A 17143-nucleotide genomic window follows, 5' to 3' on the forward strand; every position below is an offset into this window, starting at 1 on the left:
AATGTCTTCTGCAAACAGACTTCCCTCTCGGATAATAAAGTCCACCTAACCTAACCTAACCTAACCTAACCGTTGTAATAAATAAATAACTGTATTTAAAATGATAATAATGTCTATAGTAATAAACTTATAGTTTAATGTGTTGTTAAGTAGCAAAAAACAATCTTAACTAGTTACAGTAACTTACAATGTGAATGTGGAAAAGCCTGGGTGTGGATTTATTTTATAGACATTGTATGTTCCCTGTCATAACGTAACATTTTGAGACCTACTTAACCTAATCAGGGGCTTACAGGGCACAGCCTGGCAGCACCAAGCAGCGACCAGCCTTGGACAGGATGCCAGCCCATTGCAGGCCCCAGAAGTGTGTGTAAGAGTGGAACTTCAAGTGGCCAAATAACCTAACAACACATTGTCTGTCTGGATTTTCATATTCTCCCTGTAAATGTGTATGTTTCTTGTCGTACCAAAACACAGCACCTTCAAACCTACTCAAGTTAAAGAAGGGTCAAACAGGATTGGAGCCCATGCTGAGGGCATCGGGTGCAACACAAGTGCCAGCAGTGAAGGGGGCTCCTATCCATCACAAGGTCGACACATGCAAGAAATGGAGATATGGGAGGAAAACCCACCAGAACTGAGGGTCGTGGTGTGGTGGGGTGTGCAGACAACGACCAGGTACAGGATTTGAACCCATGGTGCTGGGTTTATTAGGCCACAGTTTTAGTCATGGCTTAATAATTACTTACAGAGCACTGCCTGTTTGATGTAACTACAAATTACTTCCATTTCCTTATGAGATGATCTAAGGAGGTTTACGTGTTGTATTGCAAAATTCTTTTAATATTCACATTTTAATTCCAAAAACAAAATGAATTTACAACAATCCTTCCCATAACTTACTGTCATCAAGCCTCCCACAAGGTCACTGGTGTGTGGGTCGTCATCTTTGGTGCCCAGCTGAGGTGAGTATAGCTCTGTTGTCCTGAGGATTTCTAAAACTCTGTCCAAGGCTTCTGCTACGGTAACAGGACTGTTCTCCTGGGCTGCATTAATAATGTTGATGACCTATAGAAACAAACAGAGTGAGAAATTGGACATTTCACACTGGTTGGATATTTTGATGTCACTACACACTATGGCCCCTCGGTACCCATGACTTCCTCACGTGAGCTGCATTAAGTGATGAGGTGCCATCTTCAGAGATCAGCACCAGGCTAAGTGGTTCTCATGGGAGTAACAAGAAGAACAGCAACTTCCTCAGCAGAGTGATCTGTGTTTGTGTGTTTATTACGGCAGACCCAGTGACATGGCCGAAAGAGAAAGAACAGGAGTAACATCTGCTGAGCATCAAGCAAATCACACAAGCTGATTATGAGAGGAGCAACACCGTAATAGGAAGAAACAGGGAGAACAAGGAAGAATACGCAGACAGAACACTGAAGCACATAGACAAGCAAGGAGAAATCCTGAATAGAGCCTGATATGTTCTGGAAATTCAAAGAATTTTAGGTTGTGGCAACCAGCTGTCCACTTGGGTAGAGAAGTTTATTTTAAATAAAAAAGAGCCCCCACCAGCCCATCTGATGATCCCCCAGGGAACAGTGCATAAGTGTTCAGAATTCATAATCAAGTGGAGAGATTCTGCTTATTGCTCATTGAACATCAAAGGTTATTAAATATGGACCAAGTGATGTAGCGGAAAGAAAAAGAAGAGTGGTGATGTCTAAATACGGAAATAAAAGGAGTCGCCAGTAGTAATGCCTTTTATTTTAGTACTAGTGCTCTGCGTGTTTCACTAGTATAAAATAACTTCTATTAGAATAAGAAACACAGAAAATGTGCAAGTTAAACAGTCTGCGAAGAACAAGAGTATCAAACTATATAAGAAAAATGTCAGCTATGAAAATATATGTTTAAGTTTTTCATAAGACCTACCCTAGTAAAAAAAAAAAGAAAGTGGAGCTCCCAGGGATAATTCTGTACATATCGCTTTATTAAATTTTACACTAGTGAGAAAGCAGACACTTTCATCCCCACATTTCAAAACAAAAATACTATTGATGTAAAATGAAGAATATTAACAATGAACAATATGGCACGCACACAGAAAAATACACAAAATTCTAACAGGATGGGGCGCGCTGGATGTTTCTGGCAACAACTGAGAAGGAGAAGAGAATCTGGAGATGCTTAGCAGTATTAAAATGATTATCTTTCCTGACTTTTTTGACTAGGGGACAAAAATGCTTTAAAATCTACTCTCTCTATATAAAATCCTAAGCCTAAAAGTGCAACGATTTTATGTCACGCTTTAAACTGGGCTTATTTTAAAACCCACATATATATGTTTGGTATCATTCTTTTCAGAATGTATCGAACTTTAATGTGAAGTTGTTAGATTTTCAGATTCTTATTCCATTTTTAAATTATAAACTAAAATATCAAGAACTCACGTCCCGCGAGTGCCAAGAGATTTAACTACACCCGGGGCCGGAAATAAAAGACAAAGAGTAGAACAGCTGCTGTACAGGCTTTTAAATGTTCGAAGCACAGCAGCAGCAGCAGCAATCCAGCAGCTGATCGAGCAAAGAGGAGGCAAAAAAAAAACATTTGTTTACCATCGTATCACCATTTAAGAGGGGCTTTCGGAGGGTCGACCGCGGGGTGCGTTCAGCCCCCCTCTTCACAACGCGAGCGGCAGAGGCGCAAAGTGGCTGGCGCATAGTGCAGGCCGGAGGGGTTGGCAAGCGAAGCGAGCAGGGGGAAAACCCCCTAGTAAATATTATAAAAACATTGTAAGCCTACCAACAGCCTAAAGAATGAAAATAAGCACTTCACCTGGGAATTGTTCAACTCTGTGCTTATTTTGTAAACCTGCTGAATAAGACTACAGCATTCTTCAGGTTTTTTATGCTCTTCTCAGTTGTGCTTATTGACTATCAGCAGTAAAACGAGTTCAATTTCTAGTATTGTGTTTGTTTATCTGCTGGGCTGGGGATAAATGGACTACAAGTCAAAGGAACTGAACTCCAAGGACGCAGAAGCCTCCTGCCAGATACATCCCTCAATGGCGCCACCTAACAGTGTCAGTCCACAGATTAGAAATACAGCCAAGTGTACAGGACTTCTACTAAATATATAGAAACAGTTTATTTATTCTTAGAGAGCAAATTTGTTCAGATTGTTTAATTACTACCCAAAAGTTCATTCAGAACACTTCACTTCAACCCTCTACAATTATAATAATAATAATAATAATATTTCCTACATTTATATAACACTTTTCTTACTACTGGCTTTCAATTTCATTTATAGTTGAGTTTAAAATCCTATAAACATAAAGCTGGGGATGACTTCACCCCTTTTATTATACTGAGGAGTGTATTAATGGTAACACACTGGCCATCAGAAGCAGGCATTCTTAAAATTGCCGCACCTTCACCTCCATGACCTCCAAACTTGGGAATGATATTTTGTCTCTGTCAGTGTGAGAGATGCCACAAAATTAGGATCCTGAAACACTGCATGAACTTGCACAAACTTTCAGAGTACGTACAGCACTTCATATTAAACAGTGATCTATTAAATGGTGGCAAGTATGCTTACCTTCTCATTTGTAACTCCTTATATTAATTTTCTTGATCAGTGGTTCTGAGCATCTCTTTCTCTCACTCAGTGCATCATTCTTACTTTTAATTGATCTCATTGTTTAATGAGCTTCCCTTTATTATGCTATTATTCTGTGAAATTCTTTTTTTCCCAAAACTTTACACTTTTACATTTACTCTTTTTTATAACTGTGCCATAGTACTAGGGTGTTGTACCGTGTTAGCCATTATGGATGCAATGAGAAGTCAAGCACAATGACACCGTGACGTAATCGATGGATGCATTACAGTACATCTCACCTGAAGAACGGGGCTGAGTCGCCTCGAAAGCTTGCATATTGTAATCTCTTTAGTTAACCAATAAACGGTGTCATTGCACTTGACTTTTTACTATAACTGTACCCAAATGCAGACAACACTGAATGCTAAAGGAGAGGAATTATGGTACAGTAGTGCCATATTGACTTGTCAGTTCATTTTAAGAAATGTTTCTTAATAAGCTGGAAAATGAAACTGGCCATGAAATTAATTGTTCCCCTCTAGCAAGCAATGATGTCTGCCCCCTGTGTATGGAAAAGCTCATTACTATTCACTAGCACTCCACAGAAAAAGGTTAAAAAAAAGAAACATCCATTCATCATCCAACCCACTATATCCTAACTACAGGGTCAGAGGGGTCTGCTGGTGCCAATCCTAACCAACACATGGCGCAAGGCAGGAAACAAACCCCGGGCAGGTTGCACACACACACACACACACACCAAGCACACACTGGGGACAATTTAGAATCGCCAATGCACCTAACCTGCATGTCTTTGGACACGCAGACACAGAGAGAACATGCAAACTCAACACAGGGAGGACCCGGGTCTCCTAACTGAGAGGCAGCAGCGCTACCACTGCGCCAACGTGCCATAAAAAAGAAACACTCAGCATGAAAAGCATTGAGAAGGAATACACACATTTATTAATTTCTAAGAAATATGTGTAGACTAGATAACCAAACAACGACATCAATTAAAAAGAAAAATGCAACAGACTGTGAAATCTGTTGGAACAAAAACCTGCAGGCACGGGGCTCTCTAAAGAGTGACATAGAAAGCCACTATTGTAACACTGCCATGGACTGCAGTGGGTCTTGATCAGGTCTGACACCTCGCCTAATGCCACAACGAATGAGAGAAGTCAAAGTGCAAATTTCTCCTTGGCATTAATGAAGTTTATCTAATCTAATGTCTTTTCTTACGGTGGTATGAGGCAAGTTGCTCTGCATGTTTAATTAAAGGTAATTCTTTATTAAAGTCAAGTTAGCCCTAATTCAGGGACTGAGCCATCAATGTTTGGGTGGTTTGTATATTTCAATGCAAACTGAGCCATGCAACACATCCATTCCAAATATTCAGTCCCAGTTACCTTTGGGGCGGCACAGTGGCGCATTAGTAGCACTGCTGCCTTACAGTAAGGAGACCTGGGTTCGCTTCCCGGGTCCTCCCTGTGTGGAGTTTGCATGTTCTCTGGGTGCTCCAGTTTCCTCCCACAGTCCAAAGCAGGTTAGGTGCATTGGCGATCCTAAATTGACCGTAGTGTGTGCTTGGTGTGTGGGTGTGTGTCCTGCCCGGGGTTTGTTTCCTCCCTTGCGCCATGTGTTGGCTCGGATTGGCTCCTGTGACCCTGTGTTAGGATATGACTGACTGACTGACAGTTACCTTTGTAATGGGTGCCTCAATAGTCATTGAATGTATTCTTGCCATTGACGAGTATCTTCTGTTCTGTAGACTTGGAGCTGGAATGACATAAATGATGAATGCGTAGACAGGCAATGCAGGAATGACACAGGATTATTCGATTATTTTTTTTCAGTCTGTTGCTGTGAGAATTTCGTACGTTTTTGAAGTCCTGTTTAAGCCGTGCCTTAGCTGTCAGTGTTTTTCACTTAACCCTCTTAGACTCTGCTCCGACCTACAGGCCTCCATGAGGTTAAGTCACTGTCTGTTTTTAAAAGCAGACTTGAAACATACTTAATTACTTTATCCTTTACTTTTTACTGTTTAAAATCTTTATCTGTTAATAATAATAATAATAGTCTTGTGTACATGGGGGACAGGTTAAAGTTTCCTAGCCCACATATGCTGAGAAGTTTTCTTTTTCTCACTTCTCAGCATATGTATGCTTGGAAACATTCACATAGCCCTGACATAAAAAGGATGATGATGATTATTATTATATATATTATAGTAATAATAATATTGTTATTTAATGATGAGGGAAAAATCAAAAAGTAATGGCAATTTGAAAATGATGTGGTGACTGCAACAGACAGAAACTGACACAGTCCAACAATGGCTTAGGAGTATTTTGTCACAGTAAGAGAGAAGTGTAATACTATTATCAGCCTATACTGTGCCATTAAATTAACAATGAAACTAACCATTAAGGTTTGATTAAGCCAGGCAGTTAAAGGAAAAAATCAGTGCAATTATTAATATCAAAATCTTAAATACATAAACCCATTTATTGATATCAGAAGTGCACCTCAACACCTGGCACCGTGAGGGTAGTCTGAACACACACAGTGCAGTTCAATCCTCATCGTCCCTAGTGGGACATAAGGCTTCAATGAGCTCCCTCCATCGCATGCGGTCCTTTGCAGCATGTTGTGCTTCTCCCCATGATAGGTTCACTTTTTGAAGCTCCTGTACCTGAACACACACAGTGCAGCGCCCTGATGTTAGTCCATTTGCAGCCAAGGTCAGATGAACACGGACGCTCCGCTGCGAGTTGCACCACTGATGAATAACATAAGCCATCAATAATGTCTTGTATTGTGTCAGCTTGTATCTGTTGCAGTTACCGTGTAATTTCCAAATTGCCTTTACTTTTTGATTTCCCCTCGTACTAAATTGTTTGACTCATTCATAAGCAGATGAACAGACAGACATGTAACATCTATTCTTCAGTCCCTAGACTAATGGGAACTAACACCTCATTGCTGTACTTTCTGCTTAATGCCATTTTCTGAGGCTAAGTCGCGGTCGGCTACAGAGTATTTTAGTGCGGTCATAACCCATCACACGTGACTAGTTCTTACCTTCACTTCCTCTTGATGCTATTGACCTGACGTCAACTGATTCTTTCCTTCGATCTTTATGTCTGAAAGAGTCTGGCAATGAAAAAACATAATTACAAGCCTCACCTATGACCCACAACTAATGACGTGATAATAATGCACATATATTTTACTATCTTAAAAAATGACTTGCTGATGAAGCTGTGATTAGGACCACTCACATGTATTCTTTCAAAGACAGCTAAATTAACTGTTACAATGAATTTTAAATTACAGCAATGTAGTCATCTCCATCAGACTTTAGCTTTTTCATCACATTTGTGAAAGCAATCATGAACTTTGCTGTTATCCTGTTTCTTGGTGCCCTTTTTAGCTAATCTGACTACATTTGCAATTTTAATTTTCAATTTGCAGTATTTATTTATTTTTTTTGCCTTGGCATATTTCCCAGAAGCCCATTTCTCCACTCTGAACTTGTCTTTTTCAATATGAACATCTTTGTAATGGCTTATTCATTTGTACTGTCTCATTACCCACTCTTTTTATCTCTAATTTAGGACTTCTGGCCAACTGATCCAGCATTCAGACTTCTAATTTTAACATTGAAATTTGAAATCCTATCCTAAAGAACTGACTTCATCTTAACAAACATTTCATTAGTAATAGTTGTAAAAGGTTCACACATGGATGGGCGTCCCAGCCAGAATGCCAATGTGACAGAACAATAGAGGAAGGCTTTGTTTCAAAACTGTATGTGCCTCACCAACATGCTAGATGGCAACATCCCCGGGCTTCAGGACCCATTCTGATACCCGCCATGACTCATGGGACTTGTAATGCAGTAAGGCAGCCCTTCTGGGATCTCCAGAGGGCACTACAGAGAGTTGTGCTCCCTGCTTTAGGGAACTTCCGATTGACCCAGATGTACTTCCGTTGGGCCATGCTGTGACACCAGAAGTACTCTGTGGTTCAACATAAAAGTAGGTGCTTGACCCCATTTAGTAAGTCAGAGTCGGGAGGAAGAGGAGTTTGAGGAAAGAAGAGAGAAGAAAAGAATCACTGTTTATCGTGTTTGTCTTGGTCAGAAAGGTATTGAAAGAATATGTTTTCATGAAGAAAAGAGATGTTTCTGAAATAATGTCAACCAATGGTAACCAATGCTGAACAACAGCAAACAAGAACAAAAAGTCCATGAAAAAAATCTCACGTTACTTGTGTTACACAATCCACACGTCCAGTCACCCAGTCGTTAGTCCACAATGAGCACAATGATTTTTCAGGTCATGCTTTTGATATGAAGACAGAACTCTTGACCAATGAATAAGGAGGAGGTGTGGGTCTTCAATTCAAATGTACAATAGTGTGTGAAGGGGCTTCCTGTTTCTGGACTACTTTAATTTTATGAAGTTATTTATTTAAGAATATTTTAGCGTCAAATACTTGGGTAATGATGCTGGGCTCTGGACATTCCAGTCCCTGAGGTCCGAGTTTGGAATCCCCTTGTCTTCTTTTCTCTCCTTCTTATAACTAAGGTCTGTCCTCAAAGCTTGCATTGTTTCCTTGTCTTCCTTCCCATTTTCCCATTCATTCCACAACTTTCTATCCTCTACCTCAAGACCTGTGGCATCACCACACATATATCTGTGCAAGGCCTCATATAGACTTTTACCAGTTCTCTTTGTTTACCCGCAGGGCCTCCCCTCAACACTCCCACTTTCTTGGGAATCTAATTTTAATAGTATTTTATTTTCATCTAAGAACCGCAGTCTTAAAGGCATTTAATTTAGAATTGTTCATCGCATTTATTTTCCTCCTCAAAAACATTTTGCCTGTCCGCTGATCCCTGTTGTCCCCTCTGCCAGGCAAGTATCCCTGGTATGTTTAAGAAGTGCCCCGGAGTCTCGGCTTTGTGGTTGTCTATCAATACATTTCGATTGTCTTTCATATTATCTCCTCACATTTTTCTCTCACTGACCCTCTTGTACAGCTGCTTTGTTCTCTAGTGGAAGTTTCTGGCCTGGGTTTGCTGTCATTTTCAGTTTTTAACGGGGCACATTTTGTGGGTGGTTCTGTTATTACTGTCTTTACAACTTTTCTCTGGTAGTTATTATTATTATTTCTATTTCTCAATAATGTTACTTAAATGACAATAAATATTTGATCATAAAAAAAAACAAGTAGTGTGGTGGCGAGTGGGAATTTAGAGACCTTCAAATCTTGACGAGGTCAGTTTGGACAATCTAAATGAATAGGTTGGTCAAGCTTGTTGGGCTGGATGGCCTGTTCTTATGGCAAGCCGAATTAACATTTAGAGATATCTCAAAATGGATTTTAAGGTATCTGGAAATGCATTTTAGATATCTCAAATTGAATTACAGATATCTAAAAATGCATCTATTTTAAGATATCTAAAAGCATTTTATGATATCTTAAATAGATTTCAAGATATCTTGAAATGATATGCTGTACATTTTGAAATATCTGAAATGCATTTTAAGATATCTTTAATGCAATTCGAGATATCTTGAAATACGTTCCTGTGCATTTTGAGATATCGCAAATACATTTCGAGATATCTTAAAATAACCTCCTGTGCATTTCAAGATATCTCAAATTCATTTTGAGATATCTCGAAATCACTTCCTGTAACATTTCCTATTCTTTCAATGGGACTTCGTGTCTATTTCGAGATATCTCAAAATGAATTTGAGATATCTTGAAATGCACAGAAGGTTATTTTAAGATATCTGAAAATGTATTTGTGATATCTTAAAATGTGCAGGAAGTTATGTTGAGATATCTGAAAATGCATTTAAGATATCTCAAAATAAATTTGAGATATCTTAAAATGATTGGGAAGTTATTTTAGGATATCTCAAAAAATAATTAAGATATCTCAAAAAACATTTAAGATAACTTAAAATTCACTGTTGTTTGAGATATCTAAAATACATTTTTAGATATCTCAAATTAATTTCATGATATCTTAAAATGGGTCTCTGCTCCATTTCAGATATCTAACAATGTATTTCAAGATATCTCCAATTGTATTTCAAGATATCTAGAATGCATTTTAAGATATCTTTAAAAGGACACTCAATTATTTCAAGATATCTCAATACCATTTTCAGATATCTACAATACAATTTAAGATATCTGAAATACATTTCCAGATATCTCAAAACAGCTTCCTGTCCATTTTCAGATATTTCAAATACATTTCCAGATATCTCAACATCACTTCCTGCTCATTTCAAGATATCTCAAACACATTTTAAGATATCTTATAATAAACAAGAAGTCCCATTGAAATAATACGCAGTTTTACAGGAAATGATTTTGAGATATCTTGAAATGCATGAAAGGTCAATTTAAGATATCTGAAAATTCATTTGAGATATCTTGAAATACAGACACAATTATTTTGAGATATTTGAAAATTTATTTGAGGTATCTTGAAATGTGCAGGAAATTATTTTAAGATATCTCAAAGCGAGTTTCAGATATCTTAACAAGTTAATTACATTTTAAGATAGCTCAAATTTATTTTGAGATATCTCTAAATGTTAATTCGGCTTGCCATACTGTTCTCGTCACAATTTTTCAAATGTTCACACAGTTTTTAAACGTGTAAACTGCTAGAATTCCCAGCAGGATAAATCAAGAAATCTGAAGCTACAACCAGTGGAGCGCAAGTTACGTTTTTTTGAAAAACCTTTAGTAAGTCTCTTTGTTTCCTTGCTTGAGTTTGTTCCCTCTGTGGCTAACAGGAAAACAAGATAGATATTTTTCTTCAGAGATACTTTTTTTGTTTCAATTTTGACAAGTTTTTAACTTTTAGCCCAGTCCAGCTCCAAACCATTAACTGTGTAACCATTTTATGCACAACATGAACCAGTGAACCTGATCCAGAAAATGAAACGGGCCAGCAAAAATAAAAATACCCGAGCTGTCAGCATCACCACTTAACATCTGCATACCTGTATGGAAATTTTCTCCAATGTGTTTCTCATCACAATGTATTTTGTATACCTGGCAATGAAAAAAGAAAAAAAAAACAAATTCAGTGAGAATATTTCAAGGTCTAAATCCTGAATGGAACAAAGAGCACAGCATTTTAGAAAAACTGTTGTTATTTCTTCTAATTTAACTGTATTATTAATGACAAAATCAGAAAGCTTATTAGTGAAACCTCATTTGTTAAATGTGTTCAATATCAGATAAATGTTGTTTTTTTTTGATATGTGATGCAATTATAATTTAAAAAAGGTAAGTTATTAGTTATACTGTACTTTAGCATGCCTCATTAGGGATCATTAGCTGCTTTTTATACTGTTTTTAAATGTATGTATTTTTCTGTCTTTTAATTTCACAATGTTTAATATTGAAATTGATGTTGAATTTTTAACACTGAAACGTCACACTTAATTCAATATGCTGTACGGTAGCCTCCCAAAATCAAAGTGTTTGTCTCTCTCACGTCATTCACCTGTCCTTGCATTTTTGAAGCCCCACGTTATCTGACTGTGGGCGGCCTCTGCATTGATCTGCTGGCCTGCTCTCGGCACATGCAGGGCACGTCATCTGCACTAAAAAAGTATAAGAGGAGGGATTGGAGCACAATATGGTTACTCCATTCAAGATATAACGGTCGGGGTGGCAGCTATTAAAAATGTCCGACTGACATGACAAACAAGTAACTCGTTTCATATGTGCAGTGAAGAAATATTTTTTTAAGCAGAAAACCAATCTGGTAACAATGTTTTGCCATTTAAACTTGTTAGCTATGTATAAAGAGGCTTCCGACACTTTTGTTGCAGTTTCTTTTTTATTAATAACATTTGTTTTGGGGAGCATGGTGGTGCAGTGGTAGTGCTGTTGCCCTGCAGTATGGTATCTGGGTTTGCGTTCCAGGTCCTCCCTGTGTGAAATCTGCATGTTCTTCCCCATGTCTGCGTGGCTCTCCTCCCACTGTCCACAAACATTCATGTTAGTTGAATTGGCAATGCTAAAATGGCCCTAGTGTGTGTTTGGCGAGTGTGTTTGCCCTGCGATGGACTGGCACCCTTTTGAGGGGTTGTTCCTGCCTTGTGCCCCGTGCTACCTGGGATAGGCTCCAGCCCTTGGTGTGGATTAAGTGGGTTAGACAATGAATTTCTAATGATTTTGATAATCCAAAAACAAACAAACCCCTCTGATCATTGCAGGATTACATTATTTTTTACTTACATAGATGAATTTTATTGATGTTATGTAAACTATGTATTATGTACAGTATACTTTATATATATATATATACAGTATAAATACATATAGTATATAATATAATATAATCTTTCTATACTACCGTGGCTGTTCGTTTGTCTGTCCACGATTTTAAATCACCTGTAGCTCACAAACTGTTTGAACTATTGACCTGAAATTTGGAACACATATACTACATGATGTCTACTATCCGCTTTCGGGGTGATGATTTTTATTACTCTTTTTATTTTTATTTTATTTTATTGTAGAATCAACTCTTGGCAGCGCACATCAGGGCGGCCGTGCGGTGCATGTGTATGGGCGCCGTTCTCATTCCCTACCACCTTCGCTAATCATTCTTGAGGCAGATTGAAGACTTAAGTGCCAGCTTAAGTGAAAATTTAAAGAAAATGTACTAAGTAATTGCAACACAAAAAATAACTTAATCAGTTTTAACACGAAAAGATGCCGATAAAAGAAGAGAAGAAGCGGGCCGCTAGGGTGGAGAAAAGAAGAGCTGCTCAGGAAGCAGCAAGCGCATCAATCTCTGAGCAGACGAATGCTAAACAGAGGCAGAGGATGAAAACTGTGAATGCTCAAGTCAAGTGTATTCACTGCAAGTTATCATGCAGTACGCCGTTACTGGTATAATATAATATAATATAACATATTTCTTTACTTTAACTTTGAACACATATATGTTCACCACCGATCAGAACAACATGTCTACAGTTTAAACACTGGCAGCATACAAACGTGTATTTGTCTACACTCTCCTATGTTTCTGCTAAAGGGAAGAAACTGACTTGATGTCAAGAAAAAAAGTCAACTTTCATTGTTGAAGTATCTAAAGATGAACCAACTGAATACCAAATATTATCCAAAAAGATACTGCAGCAGTATGTGTTGCTTTGCCCTAATTATGTTGCAGGCGGTTAGAATATATGGTGATGTTTTCAATAATGTACTCTAATTAACAAGTCACTGTTTACCATCATGCATATTTGCATACTTACAAAAAGTTCTGCAATTTATTTTGTACAACAAAAGACACATTTGTTTGTTGAGTTCTGAATTCTTTTCATCTCTGCCTAATCACATTCAATATACATACTCAGAAAAATTATTCAAAATGATGTAGTCAGCTATTTTTTGACTTTTTGCCTTGGTGAATCATTGTCAGTGATGCGTGTTTTCATAAATGAAATCTTATTGTTTATTTGCTCGACATTTTTTTTAATTGCTTGGCATTTTCATGTAACATTAAAGGAAAAATATCTAATAATAAAGCAAAAATGTGGACATCATACAAACCCCATGTTCTCGTACTCGTATCATTTTTACGGAATTATGCAAATGCAACTAAATAATAGTGAGACAACATAATGTAGATAAAATGATATTAATTATGAACTTTTGCATGTTTTAAGTAGCACTTAGATATCTATTCTTACTGTAGCTTGTTGGCAGTAATTACTAAATATCTACTTTTAGTTTATGTAAAAAAGAAAAGATAAATAATTAAAAAAGAAAGTATTGTCAATTAATAGAGGTAATCCTAATATAAAGTATTTTATTCTTTCTATCTATCTATCTATCTATCTATCTATCTATCTATCTATCTATCTATCTATCTATCTATCTATCTATCTATCCACTTCCTTCCTGTTTGTCGCTGTGCATGCTGGGTGTTTGCTCTGGTGCGAGTGGCTGTGTTGGACGCTGAGTGAGTGCGGTGAGTGTTGTTTTCCTAATCTTTATCTATTTTTTCATTCCTTTTTTTCACTAGTCTGTCATGCTTTTGAGTTATTATTGAAAGGTTTTGAGCGTTGTTTTTACTGAGTGGCGTTAAGGCCACTGCAGCCGGTATGGCTGCGAATTTAGAGACCTTGAGCCGCCACGGGATAAAACTTCTGTTAGAGGAGTTTGTCCCGTTGGAGACGGCGGTCTTAGCAGTCGGTCAGGTGGTCGGTTGTGAGAACATTAAATCGGCTTCCAGAATGAACGGCAGTATTATTTTATTCTTAAGTTCAGTAGATCTGGTCTCAATAGTGGTGGAAAAAGGTGTAGTTATTGATGGATCTTTCGTACAGGTAACTCTGCTGGGCACCCCAGCACGCAAAGTAATTATTTCAAATGTACCTCTGTTTTTAAAGAAAGGAACTATTGAAAAAGAGCTGGAGCGCCATGGCAGACTTGTTTCTAAAATTCATTTTATTCCATTGGGGTGTAAATCCCCAGCGTTAAAACATGTTTTGTCTTTCCGAAGACAGGTTTACATGGTTTTGAACAAAATGAATGAAAATCTAAATATTGCAATGAAGTTTAAAGTAGATGGATTTGATTATGTAATCTTTGTGTCTTCGGATGAAATGAAATGTTTACGGTGTGGGAGTGAACAACATCTGATTAAACATTGTCCCGAGAAAGAAAAAGAAAAACAAGGCAATGAACCTGAAGTTCAGAAAGAGTTGGATGGTGAAGTTCAAAGCCGTCCTGTAGCAGCTGGGAGCCGAGAGATCGTAGACGAGGGGGAGGCAGTGCCTCAGGGGGATGAGGAAAAAGGTAATCTAGATGAGAATGAAAGTGGTTTAAATATGGAGACTTCTTTAACAGTACAGGGCAGATCATATGGAGATGTGGAAGAGGAGGATGGAAATATTGATATTGAGAAAGACGGCGAGTTTAGACGCCCAGGGCGGAAGGGGCATGGGACAGAAGACGGTGGTACAACAAAAAAGTGGATGAACACGAGTCGGGGATTGGGTGTAGAGGGCGGAGATTCCACTGATCCTCTGTTTAATGCTAAGGGGGCTTTTGCAGTTCTCGCAGAGACGGTTGATGACGGTTCTGCTGTGGTGAGCGCAGGGGAGGAGGGTGACGGAGAAATGTCGGACTGTTCAACCATCTTGGACTCCCAGGATTTAAGTGGCAGAGGCGGTTACAACACTCAGAGCGTTAAACAGTTTTTACAGGCGACGGAGGGCAGGAGAAGGGTGAATATGGCGGATTTTTTTTCCCGATGTGAATCTGTTTATATCGTCAGTGGGCAGTTTGAGAAAAGACAAAACCATGACCACAATATTTAACATCAAGGAGCTCGTGAGATTAAAGAATATCACGAATAGGTTGAGGAAACAGACTAAAAGATGAAAAGTGTAATGGATAACATTTTTAGGAATTTTCCGCCATTGTACCTGTGGTGGTCAATTGGTTTGGTGCTAAGCTGCTGTTTACATTTAATCAGTATGGCGAACTTGAAATTGGGTAGTTTAAATATTAACGGCGGGAGGAATCTAAGTAAAAGACTGATGCTCTTTGAGTTCCTAACCCAAAAAAATCTGACAGTCGCCTTTATACAGGAAACCCACATAGATGAGACAAACCAGTGGGAGTGGAGCAGGGACTGGAAGGGGGACTGCTTCTTCAGCAATGGGACACATGTCAGTGCAGGGGTGGCGGTCTTGTTTTGCAGTGGCTTTCGAATGGAGGATCATAATGTGCATGAGGTGGTGAAAGGGAGGCTACTGAAAGTAAAAACAAAAGTAAATGGTTGTTGGTTCACTTATATTAATATATATGCACCAAATAATGTAAAATAGAGTATTGGCTGATGTTTTAAGTCAGTGTGACCCTGAGGAAGTGGTGATATTGGGTGGGGATTTTAATTGTACCCTTGACCCTCAGAGGGACAGAAATAACAGCCTGGAGCCACGGGAATGGGGAAGAATAGTGGGGGAGACGGGGCTGCTAGATGTGTGGAGGAGTAAACATGGAGACAGCAGCAGGCAGTACACATGGGCAAAAATAACTAGTGAGACCCTTTCAATGGCGAGGCTCGATAGATTTTACACCTTCAAGCACCTATTGGGTCTATTTAAGGAATGCTCCATTGTCCCCACTGGTTTCTCAGACCACAGCCTAGTGGTTTGTACAGTTCTATCGAGCACCTACAGGCCTCGCAGTGCATACTGGCATTTTAATGTACTCCTACTACAAGATCAACGATTTAAAGACATTTTTAATTATTTTTGGAGAGGTTGGAGGGGTTCGAGGAAGGAGTTCACCAGCTTACAGCATTGGTGGTAAATGGGGAAGAACCACATTCGATCCTTGTGTCAGCAATATACCAGAAATGTCACACGGTTGTTACAGTCAGAAATGACACAACTGGAGGGCAGAATATCTCAGATTGAACAGCTATTAGGGAATGGCTCAGATGAAACACTTAAAGAGAGTCTCAAAGCAACAAAGAGGAGGCTCTCACATTTATTAGACACAAAAGCTCAGGGGGCTCTAGTAAGGGCTCGCATCCTGCAGTTAACACAAATGGATGCACCAACACAATATTTTTTTGGCCTGGAAAAGAAGAATTCTCAAAGTAAAATTCTACACTGTGTGACTAAAGCTAATGGTGAAAAGACACAGGACTTGGGTGAGATAAGAACAGAAGTCCGAGTGTTTTATGAAAATCTGTTTTGTGCTGAAGGATGTGGTAGTGACGAAAACTTACAGTCCTTTTTAGAGGACTTACCACAGCTTCCTGTAACAGATGCCACCGAGCTGAATAAAGAGCTCACTATGGCAGAAATTTCAGCAGCATTAAACGAACTTCATAATGGAAAAGTCCCTGGGATAGATGGCATTCCAATTGAATTTTATAAAGAATTTTGGGATGTCATTGGCCAGGATTTGTTAGAAGTGTTCAAACAGTGTTGAATCAGGTGTGCTACCTCAGAGCTGTAGAAGGGCCATGATCACACTTCTGCCTAAAAAAGGTGACTTGTGCCATATTAAGAACTGGAGGCCTGTGTCTTTACTTTGCGCAGATTATAAAATCCTGTCAAAAGCCTTGGCTAACAGAATGCGCACAGTGTTAGTGAAACTGGTGCATCCAGACCAGAGCTATTGTATCCCTGAGAGATCCATTTTTAATAACATTTTCTTAGTCAGAGATATTATTGCTGCAGCAAAACTGTTCAATTTTAGAACAGGATTTATTTCAATTAACCAAAAAAAAGCCTTTGATAGAGTCGGACACTCATATCTATGGAACACTCTCAAGGCCTTTGGATTTGGGGAACAATTTATAAAGTATATTCGGCTGTTGTATTGTGACATTTCTGGTATAGTTAAGGTCAATGGTGGTTTATGTGCGCCTTTCAGCATCCAAAGAGGAGTTCGACAAGGCTGTTCGCTATCAGGGATGCTGTACGCCCTC

At 38.6% G+C, this 17143-nt stretch overlaps 1 protein-coding gene across 2 annotated transcripts in view; it reads right to left on the bottom strand.

Annotated features, from left to right (window-relative positions):
• pde8b (phosphodiesterase 8B) overlaps nucleotides 1–17143 on the bottom strand; it is a 348478-nt gene that overhangs the window by 43449 nt on the left and 287886 nt on the right. For both annotated transcript variants that reach the window (XM_039758399.1, XM_039758400.1), the window contains exons 11-14: nucleotides 10659–10710; nucleotides 6700–6771; nucleotides 5318–5394; nucleotides 904–1068 (exon numbers count right to left, since the gene is read on the bottom strand). In XM_039758399.1, coding sequence (XP_039614333.1) covers nucleotides 904–1068; nucleotides 5318–5394; nucleotides 6700–6771; nucleotides 10659–10710 — 366 coding nt within the window. The remainder of the gene's footprint in view (nucleotides 1–903; nucleotides 1069–5317; nucleotides 5395–6699; nucleotides 6772–10658; nucleotides 10711–17143) is intronic.

This window comes from Polypterus senegalus, chromosome 7, assembly GCF_016835505.1.
Source record: "Polypterus senegalus isolate Bchr_013 chromosome 7, ASM1683550v1, whole genome shotgun sequence".
Classification (NCBI taxonomy): domain Eukaryota; kingdom Metazoa; phylum Chordata; class Cladistia; order Polypteriformes; family Polypteridae; genus Polypterus; species Polypterus senegalus.